Source organism: Mytilus edulis, chromosome 8 (genome assembly GCF_963676685.1).
Source record: "Mytilus edulis chromosome 8, xbMytEdul2.2, whole genome shotgun sequence".
In the NCBI taxonomy this organism is placed as follows: domain Eukaryota; kingdom Metazoa; phylum Mollusca; class Bivalvia; order Mytilida; family Mytilidae; genus Mytilus; species Mytilus edulis.
Window position 1 is genome coordinate 67666927 of NC_092351.1, and position 23841 is coordinate 67690767.

General features: G+C 31.3%; 1 protein-coding gene across 2 annotated transcripts in view; it reads right to left on the reverse strand.

Annotated features, from left to right (window-relative positions):
* Positions 1–228: 228 nt before the first annotated feature.
* The window catches only part of LOC139486119 (myosin heavy chain, clone 203-like), a 42123-nt gene continuing 18510 nt past the window's right edge, over positions 229–23841 (reverse strand). Inside the window, exons 11-20 of one of the 2 annotated variants that reach the window (XM_071270830.1) lie at positions 22052–22126; positions 21330–21488; positions 20103–20162; positions 16501–16638; positions 15104–15271; positions 13383–13457; positions 12393–12588; positions 11543–11629; positions 10071–10148; positions 229–580 (exon numbers count right to left, since the gene is read on the reverse strand). In XM_071270830.1, the coding sequence (XP_071126931.1) occupies positions 317–580; positions 10071–10148; positions 11543–11629; positions 12393–12588; positions 13383–13457; positions 15104–15271; positions 16501–16638; positions 20103–20162; positions 21330–21488; positions 22052–22126 (1300 nt within the window). In that variant the 3' untranslated portion in view covers positions 229–316. The remainder of the gene's footprint in view (positions 581–10070; positions 10149–11542; positions 11630–12392; positions 12589–13382; positions 13458–15103; positions 15272–16500; positions 16639–20102; positions 20163–21329; positions 21489–22051; positions 22127–23841) is intronic. The other variant, XM_071270831.1, reaches the window with a different exon arrangement.

Below are 23841 nucleotides of genomic sequence, written 5' to 3' on the forward strand. Positions count from 1 at the left end.
TAAACTTTTAGGTGTTTCTTAGTTTACATCTTTACTGTAAAAGAAGTCAGATACAGTACAATCATTTAATTTCATTTTCACAATCATGTGTTGCCGCATTCAGATCTGTTACATATACCTTTACTTTCCACACGTGGTGTCTTTTTCAACTAAACATTGACTATGGTAATAGTATAAACAATTCATATCAAGATAATAAGAGATAATTAGACAAAATACAGTATATAATTTCCATACTTTTGAAATATATTAACTATGGAAATGAGACATGGGTTAGAGAATGCTACATCCATCGGTGTATCCTGAAAGACAAACTTTATTTTCCTTGAGCAACTCCTTTACAGATAATAGGTCCTCCGTCGTGTAGGAAAACTACCGGCCAAACTACATAGTCAACATTTGAACCTGATTTGGTATAATGTCGGAAAAGATCAGTATTAAACTTTCCGGATAACTCTGTAGTGAGTATTACTGGCGGATCTTGTATAGTCATCAACCAGCACAATGACAATGTCTTCTTAATGAAAGTCTGCACATCTTTACCACCAACATTAAACTCGGTATGAGAACTTAAAAAAGACTGAAAGTATACAAAAAAATAGATTTTCATCATGCAATTTATAAAATCACACACGATACCAAACTTATAATTTAGTAAGTTAGACGATTGTTTCGTCTACACAAAATATTGACGTTGTCCTATGACTTAATAATCTAAAGAGCAATGATGTCTGTCTTATTTCAACGGACAATAGCAAACCATACTTGGTAAATATATCATTTATGGATTCAAGTTGATGTGCGGTTTGTAATTAATGACGTGCGGACGCTTGGAAACTACGCCACAGATTGGCTATACAATTAGTTTATTATGGTAATATTAATTGAATACCCAGTGCTCGTATGAATTGAAGATAGTATCAAGACAATACTCAAAACTTAAAATATTAGAACACTTCTTGTTGTCTTTATTTACGAAATAAGTTACTAAGCAGTATTTGGTGCAATTTCATGACAAGTCAATTTTCTTCACATTTGGTCTTCGGTTTGGGATGGAAAAACGTTCCATCGGAAGATACCAAGACCTTGTTGACAAATATTCCGTATCAACTTCACAAATAATACTAGATGGTCTTGAATTATAGATTTTATGTACTGACGTTGTTTATTATCTTAATTACATGTTATGGTGTTCTTGTGTTTGTCTTTGTAAAGTTTTTAATTTTTAGTCCGTTGTTGGTTTTATACTTTTGGCGTGGCTGAATACTTATGCATCTAACCATTGTGTTGTTGTACTGTATTATTATTTTTTTTTGTATTCTTGTCCTTCAATATTGGCTGTTGCTCTTTGTTTATATGCCCTTTTTTTCTTTGTTGGCATATTTAGTTTGTTTTTAAAGTGACTGTTATTCCAACACAATGTTGACTGCTGTACCTTTATTTTTGACATTTGACCTGTTATGTCTGATTTTTTTGTTATCACATTGTTGTCCATATAATGAACTTTATGCGACTGTCATCCAAGCGAGATGTTAAGCTAGCTATAAAACCAGGTTCAATCCAGCATTTTCTACATAAGGTAATGACTTTACCTAGTCAGGAATATGACAGCTGATTTCTATTCTTTTGATGTGTTTGGGCTTTTTAAATTTGCCATTTCATAAGGGATTTTCTTATTTGAATTTTCACTGGAGATCAGTATTGTTAATTAAATTTTTGTTTATGTCCGACACGGAATGGTTGACGTGCTCAGTAAAGCTTCGTAACATTGGTGACATATAAGGAGTTGTGCTTCAATTTTATAATTTAAGTACCACACACAGCAGATCGACGTCATATCTTGCAAATATTATAAATAGACGAAAGGTCGAAAGATTTCATAAAATGTTTCAATAAAATAACAAGCATTGCATTATTTTAAAACTTGACAACTACTTCATTTGGTTTCAGGTAGATAGTTGTTACATAAGCGAACATATCCCATCTCTTTGAATTTATTTTGGTCATATTTTGAAGATGTTTTATTTATTAAATTAACAATTAATTTAATCACTTAGGTTTGTCAAACCTAGGTATAGACAATCTTAGTCGTGTTTGCTACAATGTTTTGAACGTTTTGTTTTTTCTATGCATTATTTTCATCGTTGTTTTTTAATTGGCTTTCAAACTATTATGATTCGTGCGCTACTGATGAGTTTAAACAGACAAAATGCGGATGTAGCATAGCAAATTATAAGTATATGATCTGTGTTTCAGTAGGATTTACATGTTTACATTTTGCTAACTTTCTTGAACAACAATGACTGTAAGAATGGATTCAATTGAACTTTGAAGGTGGTGTATATATTGCAATCAAAGTTATCTGCTGGGTCGTAATTATTTCAGTGATATCATAAACTGTATTTAAGGTGGCTCGGCCCTTTACCAATGCGCATATTTTAACGCATGTTTCTTACGACGAGTGCCTTGGAAACGGTCGCTTTAAGGGGTCTTCTCAAAAATAGCTTTGACGACCTTGGAACGCGGGCGTGTATGAAAGCACCCTTGACGATGTAAACAAGTGCCGCTAAACGTTCTTCAAAACAGGAAATACGAACGGTCAGAAATTCACAGTGCTTTCTTCATTTTTCGCATAAAAGTTTAAAAGGAGAAAAATATACATGATTTAAGCATAACATTAAAAAAAAAGAATATATAAATACTGACAAAGTCACATGTATGACGTCGACGGTATTTGGTGCCGCTTCGCTCCCAAAACGCATTCTCATCTTACACGGTCGCTTCTTGGGTCCGTTCGTACCATATTTTGAATTCACTTAAATACCAGTTGAATTAAATGATGTCGTGGATATTTATTTTTGAAAATGTTTTGCCAATGACGCAATGATTAACTGTAAACAAATGATAGCGATGTAAACAACTTCATGTCATCGTACAGCTTTCAAAAACAGGTAAACTTGTGACCCGTATCAGAGACATGTATGTGTATATAGAACAGAACAGAACAGAACATATTTTATTTCCAATTAAGGGCCCACAAGGGGCATACAGAGCATACATGAATAAGGCAAAAGAATATTGATTTGCATAGATACATAGATACAAACAATTTTTTACATACAGTTACAATACAATTACTAACTCATATTCATTTTAATAAATTTACCAACAGCATTAAGGACCTGATTGTCTTCACAGTTTAATAAATAAATAAATTTATGCTGATTATCAAGTGTAGAAAAATTCGGAATTCTTTGGCAAACAAAGTCAAAGAGAGCATCTCTATCCGATTTAAAATTTTCACAGTTAGTTAAAAAATGGATTTCATCTTCAACACAGCCAGAGGAGCATTTTTTGCAAATTCTTTCATTTCGTGGAATATTTGAAAAACGACCAACTTCAATTTGAAGCTTATGAGCAGAAATACGTAATTTGCATATAGATCTTCTAAAATCAAAGTTCTTAATTAAAGAAAGATAATTTTCATAACCAAAATTCTGCTTAAATTTTACATAATTAAACAGTTTTCCATCAGAAGCTTTGTTTTGGCTAGCATACCAATTGCTAATATATTTAGTGTGAATTAATTTACTAGATATGTTCAAAAATTTGTATTGTCTGTCTCTGCCCGTATAGTATGGTTTAAAACATCGGGGCGGGTTTGTTATCATGATATAATCCGTTTGGCGTTTTATAACAGTTTGTTTCTGTCATAAATATATTTAAAACTTGAAATATCTTTATTTCCAAGTATTTTTTGGAGATTATTCCCGAGTATGCGATATATTTTTCCACTGCAAAATTTTGATAATTATAGTTATACCAAAACAAATTTGAACATGTCAATTTTCTAACAGACTTAATACTTAACATTTTCATTTAAAGATATGTTTACCTGCACGAAAATCATCTGATAATTTTTCTCGTATCACAATTCCATGATTTCCGGAACACTAGACTTAGTCCTATAATCTAAGACATCGGGACCAATGTTTTCTATTTTTATGATACTTTTCTATTACTTATTTTGTGAATTGTTATTTTGTTGATTTGCAATTTTCTGTTGTATCTATCAATATGTCAACCGAGTTCATATTAAAAAAAAAAGAAATATCAGCATTTAAACTAAAATAATTGAATCAGAGCACTGAATGTTATTAAAATAGACTAATGGATCCAGCAACGATCAATCGGGCGGATCCAGCCATTTTAAAAGGGGGTTCCCAACCCAGGACAAAAAGGGGGTGTTCCAACTATATTTCCCCATTCAAAGGCATTGATCGTCCAAAAAAGGGGGAACCCGGAACCCTCCCCCTGGATCCATCACTGTCAAAAGTAACCGGGACTGGCCTAGTATTCCGACCTTATATATCGGTCTATGATATAATTCCTAAATACTGCATGCTTTGCGGAGAACCGCAAAATTTTTGGTTTCACCATGTCGGGATTTTGCTAGGACATTCACCCGCATCGTGCCGGGCAGTCTCAAACACTACTAAAGACTTTATATATAAAAAAAAATCTATACTACTACTAGGTTCAAGAAAAGTTTGGATTGTAATTTAAAAGCTACTCCCTGAAGAACGCTTTATTAGCCGGTGATGTTGGCAAACTTTAACTTTAATCTTAATTTTTGAAATGCTTTTTTAAAAGGTAAGCTAATAAGGAAAGTTCTTGATTAAAACAAATGATCACAAATATAGTTGAGTGATGTCAATGCGGCAAAAAATGTGAATGACAATTTTGTTTGTGAACACTGATTTGATCTTACCGTGGCAAAGAAATGCATAACTAATCATCGATCTATGCGTGATGATAAAAGGAGATAATGTTTTTTTTATTTATAATATTGAATTTTAAATATGAACTTTGGTGGATAGTTGTTTCATTGGCAATCATACCACATCTGCTTATTTTCATATCGTATGGTTAACATAGAAATATGACTAATCTGACAGATGACCCCTTGATTATACAGGGTGTTCAAATAGCTGGATGTATACATACGAAGCCTCGTAGGGTAAAAAGGGGGAATTTTGCCTACACATGCACCAAGCGTAATTGTCCATTCGTTTTTTTTTTTATGGCAGTCCATAAATCTAGCTCCGGGGTCCCGTCTTACTTTGCATAACTTTCATAATTGATACTTATCTGCATGTTCTCATCCGTATTATGCATGAAATACTTGCCAGTGATCATTCAGTATGCACAACTTTAATTTTCATTATGTGCAGTCATATAAAAAAAAAACGTAATTTCTGGGACTTTTATTTGTTTGACTATGTGGTATATCAGTTTATAGTAATTGTTGAAGTCCGTATGGGGACATAATTGTTATCTTCTATGTAAATTGGTCTCTGGTGAAGAGTTGCCTCATAAACAATGACACCCCATCTTCCTATTTTTATAACCTACACAAGGAAATGGCGCAGGGTATAACATTTTTGACCCGTCCGTCCGTCCATCAGCCAGTCTATCAGTCCTGTTTCTTGTCATCACAACTCCTCTCAAACCGCCCAACAAAATTTCAGGAAACCTTTTTCGATAATAAGGACATACTATGCAGATGTGCATATCGACAGGAAATTATGATTCAAACTTTTTCTAGGAGTTATGCCCCTTTGAACTTATTTGCTTCAATATACTACTGCAAGTTTGTCATCGCATCTCCTCTCAAACTGCACAATAGAATTTTATGAAACCTTTTTAGATAAGGACATACTATTTAGATATACATATTTTTTTTCTAGGAGTAAGGCCCCTTTGAACCTATTTGCTTCAATATACTACTGCAACAGTTTGTCACTGCATCTCCTCTCAAACCGCACAACAGAATTTCATAAAACCTTTTTATATAATAAGGACATACCATGTAGTTGTGCATATCGACAGGAAATTACGAATTATTTTTCTAGGAGTTATGCCCCTTTGAACTTATTTGTTGCAGTATACAACTGCAAACAGCTTGTCATTGAAACTCCTCTGAAACCACACAACAGAATTTCATGAAACTTTGTAGATAATAAGGACATACTATGTAGATGTGCATATCGACAGGAAATTATCGTGATTTAATTTTTTTTTTCTTAGTTATTTTATTTCTCTAGTGGCAATGTGGGGACTGACTGCCAAAGCGGGGCTGGCTTCAGTTATTTGCAATATAATCCACCAATGAGCCCCCACCCTATGTCGGACTCTGTAACAATCATCCCATCAACCAAATATTTTGAAACATATTTAGAATTCAAGAAACAGACAAGTCCATGAAAATGAGGTTAAGTTCAGATAAACCCTGCAAGACAGACATATTTGTTATTCATTTATTATTTTGTACATAAATCACCCATTAGTTTTCTCATTTTAAATGTTTTAAATTGTTCATTTGTCATTTCGAGACCTTTAAAATCAACTATGCAGAATATGTTTTACTCATTATTGAAGTCCATATGGTGACCTACAGGTATAGTTATTTCTGTGTTATTTGGTCTCTTGTGTCTCATTTACAATCATATCACATCCTCTCATTTGATATTTTAATTTGTGATAAGACATTTAATAATCATTTCATACACCAAATATACATGAAGATGACCTATTGATTACACAATATTGACTACTACATGTACCTATTAGTATTTATTATTTTTGAGTATATGTCCGACATGCTGACGATGGACAGTCAATGGTATACCATAATATGTCCTGAAAACTGGTGTTAAAAAAAAGGCTCAACTAAATCAAATTTTTTCAAATTTGATTTTATTCCTCTAATATCTATGAGATCAAATTTATAAAACATCTATTAATATAATTAATTTCAATGTACTAGTATACATGTACGAATTGTTGCCATTTATACATCATGTACATGTACAATCATTAGCTGATCAGCTCTATATTTTCTTTATTTTAATTCTCCTTCACTGTTTTATTTATAAGAGTAGACTCGTATATATGATCTGTATTCATCATTGGGACAGGTAGCTATATATATAGGTGAAGTAGGTCCTTTTGATTTGATTTTTTAAAGAATTTGACAGCACTAAAGCATATACATGTAGTTCCAATTTATAGTTGATCTTAGCTCCTTAAGTGGATTGTGGCAACATATATTGCATATATACATGTAGAATGTTGTTCTTAAGTTTCAGCACTTTACGCATAGTTTCCGGTTGCAAGACTAGAATATGATACTGGCTTCTCATGAAATTCTGTCAGTACTTTGCCAATAGTTTCCAAGTAAAGTTGAACATTCCAAGCTCACTCCTTCCATTTGCAATGTACATGTACAAATGTACTTGCAGCCTGAAATTAAATATAAGAGTAATTCTGTCAGAAAATCAACAATTATTGACATTCAAAAGCATATAGATGTAGACTAGTTCATAATGGTAATGTGTCCATGGGACACAGATGAGCAGCCGCTTGCATATAAAGGATGAAAAGGGTGACACCACCCAAATTTGTACTTGATCTGAGTGTTGTTGTAGTAAGCATTGCATATAAGTTTCAGAACATTTGGATGAAGCAAACCTGTGTTAAAGAAAGGAACAAAATTTCAGCATTTTTTTAATTTGTAAAGGGGCATAACTCTAGAAAAGTAAAAGCGACCCCACCAAAAATTCAAACTTCATGTGTGTTTGTTGGTACAATGTAGTAAGCATATATATATATGCATTAATTGTGTATTAGTTTCATAACGTTGGTAGAGGCAAACTGAAGTTGGAGAACAGAAACCAAATTTGGGAGGTACATGCAAGTTTGATAAGACTGACAATGCAAGGGTACTAACCTTAAAAGAACTAAAATGGTCTAAATTAATATGTGTTTATTTGATAATAGGTTCGTTTTCATTTATTTTTGTTTTCCCTTGAGAAAACATAAAATATTTTTTTTATAATTTAATTTGGTTGAATATACATGTATATCGAATTTCTGAACAGAAAATAATGAAAATGAGACACAAAAAAAATATAACCAAAAAATAATCCTGTGATAATACTGCTTCTATTGGTACCAGGATGCTTAAAATCAATCCAAAATAAAAAAAATTTGAAAAATTGTATCTATACACCTATAGTTGTTTTAATGTCTGTGTCATTTTGGTCTTTTGTGGATAGTTGTCTCATTGGCAATCATACCACATCTTCTTTTTTATATTATATACAATATATAAAAACAGCTAAAAATCTCAAGTGACAAATACTTATGGCCGCATTCTGTACATGTTTAACCCTGATACTTCTATTACTAGACCTTAAGACATTTTTGTATACCTAACAGAATTAGGGGGGGGGGGGTTAATGGTAAACAAATTGTGATTGATAAAGATGAATCCTTCGTTTGCCTCCTACTGTAGCCTAGGGTTTATCATTTACAAATTAGGCCAATTATATCATATTCTCAAGAAAATAAAGAAGTCAATCAAACCCCAGACCTTAATAGAGGGGTGGACAGGGGTAAGGAGACAGGGGAATGAGGGATCAGGGAAAAGGGGGTATCTTTGAAATATATTTTGTCTTGGGGCAAGGAGATGGAAGAATTGAAGTAAAAAGGAGGGGGGGGGGGTTAGAGTAAAATAGGAAGAGAAATATAGTTGGGGTCAAGGAATAGAAACTGTCCCGATGGAAGTTATGGGGTACCCCACATACATATGACCCTAGTCCGAGATTTCTCTGACGTCCAACGGCTGTTTTGCCAGACAAGCTGGGGCTAATCTCGGACTAATATGAACCTAACTTGGCTACGAAATAAGTTATTAAAAATGATGATTAAAAAAGACTAATTCATTGACACTAAACATTGCTAACGGTAGCGTAAAAATGACAGTAGATGTCATCCCTTCCTCTTCGGCCGTTTGCACACGGATATTTTGCAAAACTGACCAGACATGTTTACAACTTGTCTGTAAAAGGTAAAATAAACACATAAATAAGATACCAGCTATAACGATCTATAATATTAAACATGGAACAGAAATTGAGCCCGTGCAAGGTTTCAGCCGCAGTGATTTTCAACAGTAGCGAGTATTTTGAGACAACCCCCAAGTTTGTATTTTTCATTATACTGATAACATTTGGCTGCCTAATATATCGAAATCTATGTTTTCTTATCTAATAACTCTACCTTCATCGTTGTATATTCGCCACAATGTCTGTTATGCATGTACATGGTCGTATTCATCAATATAGTATGCTGCTCGGCAATGGCGACCTTGAAATTCCTCTGGTCCGATAATGGCGCCAAATTAGAGGGAAGCAACTCGCGCCAGACAAAATTACCGTATTTCACCAAAATAATCAAAATTTCACTTTTTGATAAGAAACAGTAATACGATAACCACATTTATATTCAGCAATCGTTTATTGATATATTTACAAACATTATTTTATTAAAGCCATCAATAAAGAATTCACAATTAAGTAATTAATGGAGTGCAATGAAATCAGACCTTATGGGGTAGAGGGGTTAAACAAAAGCTCGTAACTTTTTTAAAAGCCTGGTGACCCCCATTTTATTTTACCTTAAAATGTTCGAAAAGTTCATAGCTTTGACATATCTGTTTTTAAAAAAAATCTACCGGGGAAATTTTACGAAAAATCGATTAAACCAATATTTTTTGCCTTAAACTAAAACTAGAAAATGCAAAATTTAGACATTAATCTGAAAATAAAAGGATTTTTAAGTCAAAAACAACCAAGGGAAAGGTTTACATTTCAAATTCTAATGTTTTTTCACATAAAAATCATACTGACTTGGGTTTAAAAGTCTTTGAATTTGATGTAACGGTTATTGTTGGAAGGGTTAGCATGTTTGGAAATAGGGTCAAAATCGCACATTTCGCTTCAATTTGAGGAGAAAACGAGCCTGGTGACCCCCTTTTTTCTTTGCATTTTTGGATTCAGCATAAAAAAATCTACAGAATATGTGAAAATAAAAAAATTCTACCGGGGGTCACTATTGGGGTGAGCCACCTTAATGTACGTAATTTTCTTTCATATCTATATATACATTGCCTTACTCAGACAAATTAAAATACATAATATCACATAGCACCAATACGAAAATACCTTAAATAATGAATCCACTACCAGCAAGGCTGTGTTTTTTCTGTGATCCTTAATATATTTCGAAATGGTAGGGGTAACCTATTGAATGTAATATTCTTTGTAAATAAGTAAATAAAGTTTAATTATAAACCAAATAGAATTTGTTTTCAATTGTCGTCAATAAGCACAAATTTTATCTTAAAAGAGAGGAGGTATTCAACTCAAGTCGAAGACAAAATTCCAATATCAAGGCAAACAAATCAAAAACATGTAAGATTTATGTTATAATATACTATTACACCACTGTTCCAGGTAAGAGGGAAGGTTGGGATCCCGCTAACATGTTTAACCCAACCACAGTATGTTTGTATGTGCCTGTCCCAAGTCGAGAACCTGTATTTCAGTAGTTGTCGTTTGTTGATGTGTTACATATTTGATTTTCGTTTATTTTTTTTTGTATATAAATTACTTAGACCGTTAGGTTTCTCGTTAAACATGCGGTATTGGCAATGCTCATTGTTGAAGGCTGTATGGTGCCCTATAGTTGTTAATTTCTGTGTCATTTGGTCTCTTGTGGAGAGTTGTCTCATTGGCATTCATACCACAACTACTTTTTTATATATGTTTGTAATCAGTGTCTTCCATAGAATCGATATTTAGTAGTTGAAATGATAAAATGTCATTTCTTTTTCGTGTATCCATGGAAACAATCTGCTTTTATTTGCTATAAACTTATGCAAAAAGGAGGGTTTAAGATATGATATTTGGTCAGAAGTAAATACACAATCCCTTGGAGTCAAACTCATAAATCGAAAATATACTGACAACGCCAAGGCTAAAAATGAAAAGAACAAACAAACAAACAATAGTACACATGACACAACATAGAAAACTAAAGAATAAACAACACGAACCCCACCAAAAACTAGGGGTGATCTCAGGTACAAAGATAAACTGGCATAACCATGGGAAAAAAGAATCATAGAAAACCAAAAAATAAAGTATTACATATTTTACAAAAGAAAAATCTTAGCTATTGAACTTTTTTATTGTACAGAAAGTCACTGATTATAAATTTACTTGATTGCCAAATATTGAAACATAAATAAAATAAAACGACGTTCGTTCTAATGCCCACTATCTTTTTTTTTTTTTTTTTTATTTCATTTTATTTTGTGTATTTTTTGGGTGTTTTATAATTCACATTACGTGGTTGAATCTACGACTACTTTTAATGTTCATATCATTCCTGTTACCATTTAACAGCATCTTATTTAACAAATGTCAAATTATAAAATCACTAATCATAGCTAAAGTAAATCTTTACACTGTTGATGTATTTTTGAAAATTTCTTTCTCATATAATAAAACCTGTTGTCACTATATAAAATGCCTTTTCCTTCGTTATAGTATCAATACCCTTTAACTCTATACCCTAGGCATTACATGTTTAAGCAAACTTGTCAAGGAAACATATTACTGAAAATACAAACCATGATGCTATTACTGATCTGTAATAATGCACTTTCTAGTCCTTCTGCATACTTTTCTGATTTAATTTTCCCGAAGTCGTAAGATTTCTGCAAAAAACAAATTAATGTAAGATCTACAAATTATCCTCTTTAATCAATCGTAGTTTAAACTTACTACGAATATACCATCCAAGGTCATATGATCAAATCAGATTTTCTGCTTTTAATTAAAAAAAATCACATCACTAAAACACGGTTTTCTTCAAAGATTTTCTTTAAACAAAATATACAGTCATTTATAATTTATTCATTCAAACATTAATTCAAGTTGTGACTTTAGACTTCCACATGATGAAAAATACTATGCAGCACTTTCACTTAAAAAATTTTCACAGGATGCCAACTTTGAAGTTTTCAAGGCAGTTAAATACGTTGTGATGGTTTTACAATATGTTTATTCTGTTTTCGTCATAATTTTTTCTAGAAAAATTAATTACTTACGAAGCTTTAAAAGCCTAAAATATTGTTTCTCCTAATCGTAATATAACAAATAAATACATTTTTTATGAATAAATCCATACAAGAAATAAGATTTGTCAACTATCGTTGGATTCTCTAGATATGTTAATTCATTGATTTTACAAAGGGTTGTATGATATATCCGGAAAAATTGACTAACAGAATGATTGTGTTCATGTATTTTTATATCAACAAAACATAGATTTTTGACAATTCTAACAAAATCTGCTGACGAATGCAATTTATGCTTAAAAAAAAACTATAAAAGTGGGTTTTTTTATTTCATATTGATGGTTTCAAGCATAAAAAAAATATCGATACATAATCTTGTAAATATGCGAGATATATTTACCTCAACAATATTTCTTAAAGTGGTGATATTTGATTTCTCGTCTCCAGCATTACCAAGTTCTTCCATAGCATCTGTCCATTCATTGTCGTACAATTCTGAGAACTTTTCGCCAAGTTGTGTAGGTCTGTTCGGATCACCTAAATCTGCTATTGCTGGATTACCGTCAGTTAACTTACTACCCGCAACCTGACTTAACCTTTAATTAATGGATAAAATCATTTTAGATTGGAATAACCATATTTGTAAATAACAGAAATATGCAATATGAAGGTTATAAAACATATTTATTGTTCGAATCATTTCTAATAAATTGTGCAATCAAGTAAAAATTTATCAATTACGATTTACTCATACAGGATATTAATGAAAGCCTCATTTTCTTTCTCTATTTCATATACTGAGTACATTATTTATTCCGAGCAACTAAATATTTATAATATCAGTCGTGTGGTAGACACAATTATAACTTCTACATCAATTAATATTTGAATTTTAAAAAGAAACAATGTCACTCTATAAAAAAGTGTCTGCATATAGAGTATAACTAAAGGCAACAGTAATATACCGGTGTTAAAAATTAATAACAATGCACTGTGTCATTTTAATTATCTTAAAAGCCATCGAAGTTTTGTCTTTCGACTAATTTAGAAGAAGAACTATTTTTAATTAGGCTGTTAGTTTACTCGATTGAATTATTTTACATTTCGGGGTCTGTTATAACCGACTAGGCAATATGAGTATTGCCCATTGTTGACTTCTGTTTCATATGATCTTCGATTGAGATATGTTTCAGGGGCAATTATACAACATTTTTTTATATTTAGTTTAATAATAATCAAAAGTGTATTTAAGCATATTTCATTGCCAAGTAACAACAAAACTAGATTTTTTATGTGAATAAGGCGATTTTTTAGGAGGTAAATCTTGTGACTTTAAGTGTAACCTTAACTAATATAAAGAGGTGATGGGGAATGAAAACAAGATGTATACCTGTCTCTTAGTTTTTCATTTTCCTCCTGTAGGTCTTTGAATTTTTGGTCTGGAGCTTTTGTACTGGGTTTTTTCCTATAGGAATATTAAAGTAATTGTACAACATTCTTTGAAAATTAAGATATTAAAATATCTACTTACCTGCGTTAACTGTAAAAATCTAAAGTATCATTAAACTGTACGTATGTTTTGTTCTACTACCAACACTGATGAATTGATGAAAAATTCAAAATCCGTCAAAAATAAAGTGTGTACCCATTTCAGTCAGAGAGAAAATTATAGCGTCCAAGGGTTGAATAGAAAGTAAAATCACCAAATTTCTTAACTCCGAGTAAAATTCTAAACGGATAGTCCCTTATCAAATGGTAAAATCAGAAGCTCAAACACATCACACGAATGGATAACAACTGTCATATTTCTGACTTGGTACATGCATTTTCTTATGTAGAAATGAGAAAATGCCCGTTGCAGATAAATAAAATGTATTTCCAAGCCAATTGATTAAATTCTTAATTATTCAACAGGGGAAACTGAAAATAATTTGCTGTACAAATCTAGGTCCTAATTATTAATCCACGTTATGAAAAAAAAATGTGTTATCATACGAAAAGAGTCCGAAGTTTATTCAAGACAATAAAATGCTGTGTCAACTGAGCACATATATACTATAATTGTATTTCAAAATTTTTAAATTTATCTAAATTTGAAGTGTTTTCCTTATTCTTTTTTGTGTGTGTGTGTGTGGGGGGGGGGGGGTGATGGAGACTGAAATGATAATATGTCATCTTTCCACTTTCAGATTCGCATTGACCTGTTTGTTTTCCATAAGGTTTAACGGAAGTTTTGCGGTTAGAAGACAAAAGGAGTCATTCTCAATTTTAACTAAGAAATATCAGGTGTGTCACCATTTCAAAAAGGCATATAACAAATTGATCGGGTTTTCTTTACGTGTTACGTTAATATTAGTATTAGTATTAGTAATCCATGTAAGTGCATACTAGTATGTATATTACAATAATATCTAGTTTGCTTTAAATTTACTGATAACAACAAAAACCAACATCCAAAGATCTAATCACAGTGTTGAATTGGTAAATCTTTAGAATAAGTTTATATTAAGGATCGATAAATTTACCAGGATCGTATCTAAATTTCCATGCACGGTTAACAACATCTCCGTAAAAATGAGGATTTGCCATCCCGTTTGAGATAAATTTTCTACAGGTACGACCAAACTTCAAATCCAAAATTGTATATCTATGGAAGAGTTTAGTAAAGAAATCTAAACACTGTTAAATGGTGCCAAAGGAATTACACCATCCCAAAAGGAAAATTAACAATAAGGAACAAAAAAATTCTCACTTTTGTCTTTAATTTAAGTGTGGAGCTTCCCATGTAAAACTGATATATCTTAATTTAGGAAAGGATAGTCTACTATTCCGGTGTATAAAGATCATAGTATCGATATTGAACATGGTGCCCGGGCAATTTTCAGAATGTCTTCTCAAACCCTAGCATTTATTGTAATGTATAACTTAAAATATTTCAAAAATAGGCCTAACTCAACTTATTCATTCCAAATTCATTCTAGTATAAAATAATCCATCTAGTACAAGCGTGCGACAAAGTGTATTCCAGTTGTGTTTGGTTGCAAATCTAGTACAAAAGAGCAACAAAGTGTATTCCAGGTGTGTTTGATTGCCAGCCCACCTATCTTATACCTTTTATTTGTGCTACTCTGATCATCTATCTGTTTGTTTAAGGATGACAGACTTCTTTCTAATTCAATTTTACTTCTTTTCAAATCCAAAATCTCGTGTTCTTTTGACATTAAATTCTGACAAAATGATTCAGTTTTCTTAGTGTGTTGATCTACTTCTTGTCTAACTCTATAAAATTTAAGAAACGGGGCTAATAAAATTTCCAAATTACAACAACTCTGGAATTTTGAAACATAGATTTCAAGCAATTGATCGTTTTAAGTGTCAAATGCTGTTTATACATACATATGTGATGCTGGTATGTGTGGATATAAACAAATGAATAATTATTAATGTATATAATTAAAGAAGACTTTTTTTTAAATTTTCAATATCTAAACCGTCATCGTTGTATTTGAAAATATGTTTAAACCATTGAACAATACCAAACAGTCATTTTGTGTTAGTATTACTGAAACAGATATTACAAGTTATATTTATTATCTAGGAATTTATCCTAGACTCCTACTGATTTTCACTTGTTCGTGTAAAATATACCATACTGATATTTCTGATACGTCAAAGTGGTACTCAAGCATTCCACCCCATCTCCCCATTCAAACAATTATAAATGACAAAATTCTGTTTATATTCTGTCTAAAAAAAATATCATTACCTGTGCTTAATATTTTGACAAATAATGCTACTATAGGAAATCTCAAACAAAAACCAACTAACCATTCATAGGATATCTTTTTAAATGAAAAAATGATATTCAAAATAATGAAAAGAAAGCCGGCTATACTTATAATAAATATTGAGTAAGACAGGAGTATTGTAGTTCAACAATGCTTGAAATGAAGTAAGACCCCCATATATTGTATATCGTATTTGTATATTTACATTTGACGCAATCGTGATCATTTTACTGATAAGTAATATTTATTTCACTCATTTTTTACTAGTTTTACATTTCGATCTGTTGTTTGGTGAATCCGCTTTTTCATTAATTCGATTTTTCTTAAATACGGGAAAATGTAATTTAAAAAAATGATGAACAATGTGAAAATCAAAAGTTTTTATTTGATGAAGGACGAACAACACGATGACCGCGAACAGAAACTGACGAAAATGCATACAATATTAAAAAAACCTACACTGAAAAACTAAAAATTAAGCCACGAGAAACCAAAAAATCCGTTCTCACATTTTTTTGTATGCATCATCGACTAATATGTATTTCTGTAAAGGAATTTTCATTATTATTATTATTATGATTATTATAATCATTATTAATATTATTATTGATATTATTATTATATTTTGATTATTTTTAATATTAATATTATGATTATTATTATGTCTATAACTATAAAATGTTTGGTCACAAATACAACTTCTTACAAAACTTAACTTACTTGCTATTTATTTCATCCAAAAGAGATTGAACAGACGCTTTTTCTGCTTTAGTCACATTATGAGCTTCTTCCATTTTCTTTATTTCTTTTTCTTTCTTCTCTAAAAGTTCTTTTGACTGATTCTCGGTAAGCTTTAACCTATAAACCAATTTGTTTTAAAATGTTGTTTAAAGCTTCTTTTCTTGAAAGAGATGGAACCTTAGTGTTTTCTAACAATTTCTGAATTCACTTAAGGAAAATTTAAAAGAACTGAATTCTATAACTCATGTGTTTGGCGAGAAGTCCATCCTTTTACCTGAAACACTTATAGTTGGAAAGGGGTCGACTCATTAGATTGCTAAATCAGACAAAGCAAGAAAGAAGCTATAAAAAGCCGTTGTGGCTTAATCATCTGTAGTTTCAACAATTGACATTTTTGTGTGCAAAATCACCTTTAAAGGAAAATAACAGTATTAAGAGCTAAAAAGAGGGACAAAAGATACCAGAGGGACATTCAAACTCATAAATCGAAAATAAACTGACAACGCCATGGCTTAAAATGAAAAAGACAAACAGACAAACAATAGTACACATGACACAACATAGAAAACTAAAGAATAAGCAACACGAACCCCACAGGTGCTCCGGAATGGTAAGCAGATCTTGCTCCACATGTGGCACCCGTCGTGTTGCTTAAGTGATAACATATATATATATATATCGGTTTTTCGTTTGTATTTAAGTCTAGACGCCAACATATGAACAATCATGATGACTTCAAAGACTGCCCACGGTCACAAAACCCGATAAAAAACATAAACATAGATCAATATAAATAGATTGAAAAAAACGTGCAATTCGATTTAATTCATTTTTTACCGATACGTATAGGATCCTCGTGGGTAGTCAATGTCGTTAAAAACTTCTCTCGGTAATTGGACTTTTCTTGGTCTGTTTGATTACAGGTTATATGTTTTCAAAAATAAGCTTTTTTACCTGTATATAAGAAATGTTTTTCGTGGATCGAATCAGTCAACGAAATGATCCCCCTCTGTTTCAAATTCAAGGTTGACATTTTTTCTTTAAATTGCTGAACACCCTTAACTTTGAAGTGAATTTTTCACTATTTCACTTCCATTGAACAGAAAATTACGTCTTATTTTTTTTTATATATCTCGAAGCTTATGTCCCTTTAACGGATAAACGATTAGTGCCAAACAGTACATTTATCCCTATGTTCTATGGTTCATGTTTGGTTGGCTGGCAGGGTTATCAAACACACCTTTTTTGATAAGATAACCCAATGACAATTATGGGCACATTTAGATTTAATTTGCACAATAGTTCCAGAGTAGAAGATTTTAGAAAAGGGGGACGAAAGATACCAAAGGGACAGTCAAACTCATAAATCGAAAATAAACTGACAACGCCATGGCTAAAAATGAAAAAGACAGACAAACAATAGTACACATGACACAACAAAGAAAACTAAAGAATAAACAACACGAACCCCACCAAAAACTGAGGGTGATCTCAGGTTAACAGACACCGATGGACGACGGACGCAAAGGGATGAGAAAAGCTGACTTGACCTTTTGGGTCAAGTGAGCTTAAAAGTAGACATGTGCATGTTTATGACGTGAACACATTAAAATAATAAGACAATAAGTAGGTCCTGTAAAAATGGCCACCATTGGCGAAGGTCAGTGTAATTTGAACTGCCACTGAAAAGTAAAGGTATTATGGATATGGATAGAAATTTTGCCTCGCAACAGGCCACTTACAAAGAGTTGTTTTAAGGTTTCTTTGTGCACAGAGAGGGAGTGGCACTATCTTTATACGAAACTTCAATTTTAACGTGCCTACGAAACAACTCTCCATCCAAGTCACAATTTATAAAAGTAATCCATCATAGGTCAAAGTACGGCATTCAATACGGAGCCTCAACACGGAGCAAAGCATGTTTATTAATTTTAGACTGGAAAAGGGAAAACCCTTAGTGTTTCAAATAATTTTAACATTTACTGAACATCTAATTTACATAAAATTACTTCATTTATAATATTTAAATTCAGCAGAGAAAAACAGATAACTGGCATGGTAACATCTTAGACAAAACGTCAAGCAGTGGAGTTGACCCAGTGATAGCAAAAACTTACCAGGTTACCATTATAATTTAGAAAACCAGACCACGTTTCGTCCACATAAGATTCGACGAATTTTAAATCTTAGTAGACCAAATTGATAAAAAAATTGAAAAACTTAAAATCTAAACTTAAAAAATATTGTGCCAAATCTAGCTCAGGCATATCAAAACACATTTTTGTGTTTCGAATAGTTTAACAAATTTATGAACAATAACCTTATAGATCATCAATAATTTCTACTCAGCTGACATTCAAATGCAATTTAGTACTTTGATTTAATACATCAACAAATGTAAATAAACAAATTTAATCTAAATATAGAAATAATCCAAGAATTCTTACTTTTAAATTTGAAGTTAGGTTTTATCAAGTGTGTGTTGGATTAAAAATAATAATTCTGTTTTTATTACCAACAGGTGTATTGCTATAAGAATGAGAAGACATTTCTAAATTCTTACAAGGACTGAAAACATATTTTGATAAGTTATTTTTATATAACTAAATTATTCATTGGATGAATATGAATAGAAGGATATGCCATTAAACATAAGTTTACAAAAACATAATTTTCAAATTTAAGGCCGTACATTGACCTATAATGGTTTACTTTTATAAATTGTTATTTGGATGGAGAGTTGTCTCATTGGCACCTCACATCACATCTTCCTACATCTATTTAAATGAACGATAAACGCTTGAACCATTTGCAGTGGACGTCGAAAAATAATTTAATTTCATTTTAAAACATTTTATGCTGTGATAAAGATATTTTCTTAAATATTACCTTTTTTATTACCTAAAACGCAAATCATATATTTGTCAGTACATCATTGTCGACACTATCATAAACACCAAAACCTGACCATTCTTCTTTACACAAAGAAATTCGTGTACTTTAAAGAGAGGCATAAGATACCGTTGTGACATACAAAGGTATCAGTCGAAAACAAACAGAAAACGCTTCGGAAAAAAATCCAAAGGAGGATAAGAAGGCAAAGCATTCATTTACATCTAAATGATATTAAACTGAGCACAGTGACTCATTTCTTAAGGTGCGAGGTGAAACTTTCTCCTGATGTCTGAATGGACATTTGAACAGTTTGATAAACAAACAAAACTAAATGGAAAAATTCTGCAATAAATAAATATTTTTTAAAATAAGGTATAGCAATCCAAGAATTATTCCTTTAAAGTTAAGTATTATCAAAGTGTGTGATGGATTTTTATCCTGTTCTTATTTCCAGCGATTGTATTGCTATAAGAATGAGGAAATATTTGGTTATTCTAAAATTAACCGAAAAAGTAGTTATTTTGGAGCGTTTTTTATGTTTTAAATTGACCTGTATGCACCAAATTAGCTTATCATTGTAATATTTTTGTTGATTTATCATGTCATCAAAATTGTTATATTCGATATGCCATGTGCACGCACAATATTAAACTAACATTATCTAAGCCTTCTTAATTAAATCATACCTTTCATTTTCGTTTGTTAACCTTGTTATTTGCTCTTTGTTCGTGTCTTGTGCAGATTTGCTGAAAGAAAGATAATTTCTAAATTATAAAAGAAAGATTATATTTAAGTTATAAAACAAAGATAACATTTAAGTAATAAAAGACAGATAACTTTTAAGTAATACAAGATACATGATTTTTTTATTAGTTGTCTTTGACTTTGAACTAGCTGTCAGTAACTGCAAGTACTCTTTGATCTGTACTTACTGTATTTTTTTATTGTTAGTGATGAGGGATGGATACATATATATATACCCTGCCACGTCCAGTCTTGGTTTTTGTTTGATGTTTTTGTTTGTTTCGATCTGATGAGTTAGTCTTTTTTCTACTTATTCATATAGTTAGTTTTTATGTTGTGCTATTACACCACTGTTGAAGGATAGATGAGGTTTGAACGCTCACAAATATGTTCTTGTGTACTATTATCTGTCTGTTGTTTTTTTTTTTCATTTTAAGCCATGACGTTGTCAGTTTATTTTCGATTTATGAGTTTGACTGTTCCTCTGGTATCTTTCTCCCCTTTTTTAAACTTACAAGTTAGTCTGTTGGTTTTCGCATTTGAATTGATTCATATGTGTTACGTCGGGTCCTTTTATAGCCGACTATACGATTTGGGTTTTTTTTCATTGTTGAAGGCTGTTTTGCCTATAATTGCAAACATACTTTAATTTGAATTTTGGTGAACAGTGGAAATAATACAACATCTCCATATTTTTACATTAAACAATGGAATTATGTTTGCTGATTGTCAAAGATGTTTGAAAAATAAATCATTACAACCAACATAATTAAAGGTGTGTGTACAATGAACAATTTTCATTTAAAAAATTGATAACAAATTTCAGTGAAAGAGATATTTAGTATTTTGAGTTATTACCTCTTTAAAAGTCACCCTTACCAATTAATCATTTTTTTTCACATGGCTTTCTCAGTCTGTTTTCGACTTTTGAATCTCTTATATTGTGGAAATAGATTTAAGATATAATAGCCGATTTCTGATTTCAGTGTTCTATGTGAAAACTTCAAGTGTCAACCAAAAATTATATTGAAGATAAAGAAAATTGATATTGACAGATGAATACGCTTGAGCGCCCTGGTCATATTACAGCTTTTTGTTGCAGCTTATTACATGAGTCAGGTGTTTTACCTATTCAAACAAAACATTTTATCACACCAAAAGGCACTCACTTTGATTTCAATTCATGGACTTCTTGTTCTAAATTTGTCTTTTTCTTTGCCAGTTCCAAATTTTCTTTTTCAATTGATTTTCGTTCACTGGTTTCTTTTTCATATGATTTATTTTTTTCATCCAGTTGTTGTTTTATTTTTGTAATTTCCTCTTGCAATCTTTAAAACAAAAACTACAATAAAGCTTTATAAGAAAATAAGCTAGAGTGAAATATCCAATTAATTCTATTTGAATTAAATAAAAATTTAATGGAACGAAATGAAATGAAAACTTTCAGTGTAAAATATTTTTTTTGGGGTCTTTTTATAATTTATTTTGCTTGTACATTGAGTAGTTTTTAGTAAAGAAATTACAACGATTACATCAAACTTGCATGCGGTTGGTTTTGATCAATACTATCGTCTTCTTTTGTTTATCACAGAAGATCGTTCTATTCTTATTAAGGTTCACAAAAGTTAGGTTGACAAATTCGATATTACTCTCATCAAGTTTTGAATTTAATGATAATAATTTGTAACTCTCTTTGTAACGACATTTTTATAAATCCTACAATTCAAAAATTATAACTTAGAACCTGCCGACTTATAAATTTCTTTTCATTACCACAAGACACGAAAAAACTCATATTTTTTATCTAAGTAACTGAAATATGTTGATGAAGCATATCATTTTTTTCCTAGGTATCGTGAAGTAAACATTTTACTATGTTGATAATACTTGCCTGACATTCAGATCGGATTTTTCCTTCTCGGTATTATTTGTCATATTTGTTATCTGTTCTTCTAATTTCATTATCCTTATCAAAAAAAAGTTATTATCATGATGATAAATATCTACAGAAAAACCTTTTATCATTTGGGTGATCGAACGAAAGTGTATTCATTTATGTTGTGTTTGATTTTTTTGTATATGTTTAAAATACCTCTTTCACCATGTTTATACACGTATAGAGTAAGCATTTTACATATACAATGAATATATCTTTATTTTTATTTTGTTAACATGTTTTATAATCTATTTCTAATGATTCAATTGTTTAGTTCAGAAAAAAAAGCTATTGATAACCGAAACAAAATTTTTAAAAACGATGTAAAATATAATATAAATTGACGAAATGAACTATTTTATATTTTACATTCATTTCTATATTTCCTACCAACCTATATTGGTTTCCAGGAAATTAAAAAAAAACGTTCGTAGCCATATTATAAACAGCTGCACCATAAGCATATTCTACGATCCTAAGTTCGACCATCAACCGAAATTCCAAACTCCAGTATAACAAAGTGAGATTCTAAGACAGATTCGTGGGAAAGATAAGAAAACCTTCTTTCACCAACACACACCAAAATTGACGATCACTATGAACTGTAAACTGGAATCCGCTTCTATTACGCTTCACTCATAAACAAAATGTAGTAGTCAGCCGAGAACCAGCTTATTAGATAATTTTATTAACCAATCATGGTGCCCAAAATTTGAGCTATACAATCAAATGAATTACAAAATAAAGCACAGAAAATGATTAGAATAATTAAAGTTGTACTGCCGAGTTAAAAAAAAATAACCAATCGACGAGATAGCTTCCTTTCAAGTCCAAAGACTATCTATACAAAACTCAAAATTAAATATAGCATACAAAAAACTAAAAGAAAACACAAAAGACACTCAGTTCAGATCAGAGGAGTACTCGCTAGTTTAAAGCCAATGAAAAACAATGAAAAAAGTATGTATATAAGACTAAATAAAGGATACAGTAGTATACCGCTGTTTAAAAGTCATAATCGATTAAGAGAAAACAAATCCGGATTACAAACTAAAAGCAAGTGAAACACCTCAACTATAAGAGGAAAACAACGGAACAACAGAAACACTAAAGTACAACAACAACAAAAACCGCCAACACAACATATATAGACACGAACTATTTGATAACAACTGCCATATTCCTGGCTTGGTACAAGAGATTTTTTAGAAAGATGGTGGGTTGAACATGGTGTTATTGCTATCCAAAAATCGCGCTTAATTGCAATGTTAAAAATACTGCTAAAATGACAACATTACACGACAGTATACATCACAAATAAAGGCAAGAACACTCAGAACAGAAAAATACATAAATACATAATAAATACATTGTAGTACATTTCGACTGTTAACCACATAATAAAAACGAACACCTACGTTTAATTTAAGACAGTACACAACAACAGTGTAATATAATTACGAACTGTACGTCACACGAATGTATCAACGAAACAAAAAGTGATATCAATCAGTGCATATCCCAAATACAATAAATTTGGTGTAAAGACGTCATTAACAGTCAGAGAAAACATGACGTTGTGCAGTATTTTTTATTGTTTTCAAACAAAGGTTTCACCAAATTGTCTTGCAAATACTGAAACACATAGTTCTTTCACAGTAGGCAAAGGTTTTAATAGTTCCAAAATCACATGCCGAAAACTATTCTATTATCAAACAATAAAAGACATATCCTTTTTTAAATCG